Source organism: Phalaenopsis equestris, unplaced genomic scaffold, assembly GCF_001263595.1.
Source record: "Phalaenopsis equestris unplaced genomic scaffold, ASM126359v1 Scaffold000125, whole genome shotgun sequence".
In the NCBI taxonomy this organism is placed as follows: Eukaryota; Viridiplantae; Streptophyta; class Magnoliopsida; order Asparagales; family Orchidaceae; genus Phalaenopsis; species Phalaenopsis equestris.
In genome coordinates, this window is record NW_018164567.1 from 956,383 (window position 1) to 961,877 (window position 5,495).

The 5,495-nt window shown below is 39.0% G+C and overlaps 1 protein-coding gene across 1 annotated transcript; it reads right to left on the bottom strand.

Moving 5' to 3' along the window:
* Positions 1 to 1,504, bottom strand: LOC110021264 (CBL-interacting serine/threonine-protein kinase 14-like; the record flags this gene model as incomplete). Its single annotated transcript, XM_020719686.1, is given in 1 exon segment — positions 1 to 1,504. A coding segment is annotated over 1 exon segment (1,359 nt), but the record flags the coding sequence as incomplete, so codon positions are not given.
* Between the last annotated feature and the right edge of the window lie 3,991 nt (positions 1,505 to 5,495).

Below are 5,495 nucleotides of genomic sequence, written 5' to 3' on the forward strand. Positions count from 1 at the left end.
CGACGACTCGCCGCTAGTTGAAGCTTCGCCGACCTCTTCCATCGCCGGCTGTTGCAGCAGCTCGCCCCCCTTTCTCTTCGCTCTCGTCGCTAATTTCTCCCTCCAGAACTCACGGCTCAACCTCTCAGCCTCCTCCCCAATCCCTCTCTCCACCCCCACCATCACCATCTCCGGCGACAATCGTGAAACTTCCACCCACGCCACAAGGTTCCCCATCCTCCCATCCACCGCAGCACCACCCCTCCCTTTCTCCCCCCTTCTCCGCCGGCGAACTCGCAAACCCTCCCCCTTCCCCACCTCCTCCACCCTCTCCAACACCTCATCCACCCTTCCCCCGACCACAAACATCTCCCTCGGCGCCGCCGTGGAATTGAAGAACCCCGATAGGTCAAATCCCCCCGACATGGATATTATATCAAACGCATTCAAATCCCTCTCATCATCCTCGCTTTCAATTTTCATGATCCTATCCTCAATATCCTCTCGAAATCTGATCAATCTCCTCATCCTCTCCTCATCCATTTCCTTCCTGAACCACGGATCTGCCAAAATCCCTTCAATCGTAATCCGCGTCGCCGGATTCGTATCCAACATCCGCGAAATCAGCCATTTCAGCTCCGCAGAGGTCCATTTAGGGCATCGGTATTCCCCCCGATAAATCTTCCGATACATCGCCATCAGATTCGGATCATTAAAAGGAAGATACCCCGCATTCATCACAAAGAGAATAACACCGCATGACCAGATATCTACCTGAGCACCATCATACCCTTTTTTCAACAGAATCTCCGGTGCAACGTACGCCGGCGTGCCACAGAGCGTCTGGAAAAGTGCATCTCCGCCGTATCTAACAGCGGAGAGACCGAAGTCGGAGAGTTTCAGGTTATTGAATTCATCGAGGAGAAGATTTTCTGGTTTGAGATCGCGGTGGAAAACGCCGCGCGAGTGGCAAAAAGCGACGGCGGAGATCAGCTGGTGAAAGAGGCGGCGGGATTGGTTTTCAGGGAGGCGGCCTCTGGATGAAAGCCGAGCGAATAGTTCGCCGCCTTTTGCGTACTCCATGACGAAGTAGATTGTGGAGCGGGAGGCGAGGACCTCGAGGAGACGGATGATGTGGGGATGGTGAAGGCGGCGCATGGCGGCGATCTCGCGCTGGATGTTAACAGAGAGACCGCATCGGAGGGATTTGGACTTACTGATCATTTTAATTGCGACGCTGTGGCCGGAGCGAGTATGGCGGGCGTAGTATACCTTGGCGAAGGCTCCTACGCCGAGGAGGCGGCCAAGTTCGTAGGTTTCGAAGAGAACTTTGGCAGTGGAAGGGGAATGGAGCGGCGGTTCATCGCCGGAATCTGGCATTAGGGCTGTGGTAGGTTTTTGAACAGAGGCATGGGGGTTCTCGGAGAAGATGAAATGGATTGGTGGGGGGACTTACGTGGGGCTTTGGATTAAGTGGTGCCAGTTGCGCCTGAATTTTGAGGCGTAGCTACGTTAACGACATGTGCAGGAGATGAATAAAATATTTTCTTTGAAATTTATTTGAGCAAAAGTATTTATTTTATTGATCTTTTATCTAAAAGTTGTTCATTATTTTTTTAAGATTCCTAGTCTTCTTTTAAGATTGGACTTTTATCGGTGATTCTTTTATTTTTTTAATTTTAAATAATGAACAATTTTTTTCGTTTATGAGTTTTTCACGTAAAAACTCATGTTATTTTCTATCGATTTTTTTACATGGGTGTGTCAATTATTTGTGCAATACTAAGTTGTTAATAAATCACTCTACCGTCACAATTTTAGTAGCACACAACACACCTAAAACTATAAAGCTCACATGTGTATACATCTATTTGTGCATGTGTGTGTGGTGCTGCGCACACGGATCACTTGGTTGGCATCCACGGTATAAGTCCTCTCAGGTCGGGGGTTCGAACCCCTTCTGGCATAGTTGACCTTGAGAAGGTGGTACTCGAATTGTTAGGCACATTAAGAGTGGTCGGAGGCTCGTATAATAGCTTTTGGTCATTCCTTTATATAATTCAACCAATTCCCATATTCTTATGTTGAGGTAGAAGTGAGCCAAGCCAACTGCTGAGTCGTCAGGCCCAACTCAACATGTTAACTCATGAGTGAACTCATTTAAAAACATATTGATATAAAATATATTAAATTTCAATATTTTATCTTTAAAATGGTAAAAATAGATAAAAAAAATATTATAATTTAATTTCAAGTGATATCATGTTATTTCTCTCGTAACTTCTTTATGTATTTATCATTTTACTATAGCACTAGTTTAAATTAATATTATTTTTTCTTTCTTATAATAAAAATGTTGGCTTATGACCCATCTCTAATACGTGAACTTAAGCTCGAGCTCAAGTTCGAACTAAACTAATTAATCAAACTCAGTCTCAAGCTGAGACCGACTCGAGCTCGACTCGACTCCTTTACACTCATATTCTCAAGCACATCAACACAATCTCACCCATCACCTAAATTTACAATTACAATCGAAAAATAGAGCAAGAGCAAGGGAAATATGACCACGAGGCTAAAATTTCATTCCTTGAACGGCTGCAGTCACTATCCCAAGCGACAAAGCTTTCATGTCCCGTCGATGAAGTGGCATCGCCTTGGCTCTCTAAATCTTTCATGTTTTGGGGCGGTGTTGTCTGTAGCCTCAGTTGTTTCCTAGTACCTACTTATCGGAGAAGCTCGTTCTCTGTCAACATATGCCGCCATTTTTACTCTTCATCGAATAGCCACCAGCAAGCTTTAGCTTTGATATGAAGGACGTCATTCTCCATCTTCAGTTAGTCGACCACACTGTCGTCGATGACCTACCTACCTTCCAGATCCAATAAATCACTGTCAAAGAAAGATTTGGAGGAGTGAGGATCGAGAAAACCAAGGTTAATGGGGCCAGGGTTAGGATAAAATTGAGTTAATTCAAACTGACCAAGCCCTATCAATGATGCTTTTGTTGATTCTTCACCTCACCTCCTGTTATCAAATTAGAGCAAGAAGTAAACAATTATTCATAACAGAAGTCACAAAAAACACTATAAAAACTTTGGATGAATTTGTCAATTGACTTGGCAAAATAGAGGCACACATATCATCATTAAACATGGTGATTAATGACATGACAGTATTTTTCACAAATGGAGCCAAATTTGATCAACAACCAATAATGCATGGCTACATCATCAGAACATGAGCAATCAATCTCAAATAGCCTGAATATTTACAACATTAAGATTGATATGCAACATTCAGAGAGGATAACCCACATTGTTGGTTATTCAAATATGAAATTTTTTTTTCATATTACAACATATCATAAAACCAACATTTCATCAAAGAATCTATACATTTGGATGGACCAGAACTGAATTGGTATAAATGGATACATAATAATAACCAAATCACATCTTGACAAACTTTTAAAAATGAAGTTCTTAAACATTTTGGGACATCACCTCATTGAGATTTACAAGTACAGCTTGCAAAACTAACACAAAAAATAATAGTGCAATGATTTTAAAATCGATATGAAGAACTAGAAAAACAAATATCTGACATACTGATATGCCTAAAATATATAGTCTTTATGTACACATTTTTATACCTATTTTTGTTATATTGCACTTTAATGAAAGTCGTTTGTGCGTTTTTCTTTCAGGTACAATCAAATGGATGAAAAATGGTGAATTGAGTGAAAAATGATCAAATTTGGAGTAAAAATGAAGAATATGCAAAAATGAACTGAGGCGTCTAAGCGCCCAGGACTGACGCTTACTTGCCATATATATAGAGTGAGCTGCGCCTAAGTGGCAGGTACCCCGCACATAAGCGTCATAAGTAGTTATTTGATGATACATTGAATTTGGATGAATTTTTTAAGAGGTGTTTGAAGCAACCCTTGGTGAAAACATGGGAAATAGTTAATGGACATGAAAATTCAATCAATTAGCTTTTGAAAGAAGGATCAATTAGCTTTTGTAGCTTTTGAAAGAAGGTAACTTCTAGAAGATTCATTTAATGGGAAAACATTTTGAAGTGACACCAATGCACATTTTGGAAAATTATAAAAGAATACTTGGATCATCCATAGAAAGAAAGATAGAGAGAGAGAGAGATCATCCATAAGACCAATCCAGTGCCAACCACCACATATGCCGCTGCCGCCGTCTGCCGCCGTCGCCGCCCATCACCGCCGCCGCCGCCTTCCACTTTTCTTTTTATTTTAAGTTTTAGCTTGTATTGTAAGTGAAGGAAGATATTCAATGGAACTTCAACATGGTGGAGAGGATTTGAGATAAGTTTTTATTTTTTGTGACTACATTTGATTTTAATTTAGGCTTCTTATTTGTGAGCATGATTTCTATTTTCAAACTCAAGTGTGGTCAAATGTGTTTGTGTTTTCTCCATGAATTATGAGTATTTTTATTTATCTTTTTACTTAAAATGATAATTGATTAAGTATTGGAGGGAAGTTGTGTGAAGTTTGATCTATAATGCTGGAATTAATTGTAATGGAAGAAGTTGTGATGATTTTAAACCTTGTACTTCATTTACTTCTTGGTTTGACCAATTAAGATGTTAATACATGTTGTGAGAACATGTAAGATTCGAGATGGTATTGTCTCAGTCAACAAATGGTAACAATCACATTTGATTTCATGGATGAGAATGTAGTTCATGGGGTTGAGTGCAAATAAATAGGGAAATAAACTTTGAAGGGTGTAGAATTAAAGGACTTTAGAGTGAAAAGTTAAAGCCCCCAATTTGATTTATAGTTTTAGGTTTTGATAGGAGATGTTAACCCCCAGGTGGAGGGAAAAGAGGGAACTCTAGAGTGAGAGTTAGTATCTTTCTTACCTAACATGTCTTCAAGTCTATTCAAACTATATATTAGCCAATATTTTTATAGCATCTCTAGTAATGGTAAAGACTATTATTGCTCCTATTTGACACAACATAATTAGAATACTTCCATAATAGAGTTTGTATACTTATTACTGATTCGTGATAAGAAAAAATATATTTTATTTATATTGCCTTCATCTTGCAGATAAGTTAGTTAGTTGTTTATTTTATTTTAAATTTTTAAAAATTACAAAAAAAAATCAAACTTTCATTCCTATTATAGCATCTAGAGTTTAAGTAAGAATATTTTGCTAAGTAGAATTTTGTTATCTAGTTTCTCTTGTTTTGTAAGTTGCATGTTGTAGTTTTCCCTGTGGGTTCGATGTTCGGGGCTTAATAAAAAAAGTCATATATTACTTGATAATGATACATATGCTTGTATAGTATCCAATATTTAAATATTATAACTGTATTTTTATTTGCTTCACAGTGAAAAACTTACTAGATTTTTCTTTGGATCAAGCTTTTGATTGGATCAAGTTTTTGGCTCTGTTGCAAAGTAAGAATTATTATTACGGAAATTAAGCATTGTCGGTCAACTTTTTCGATAGATATAGATT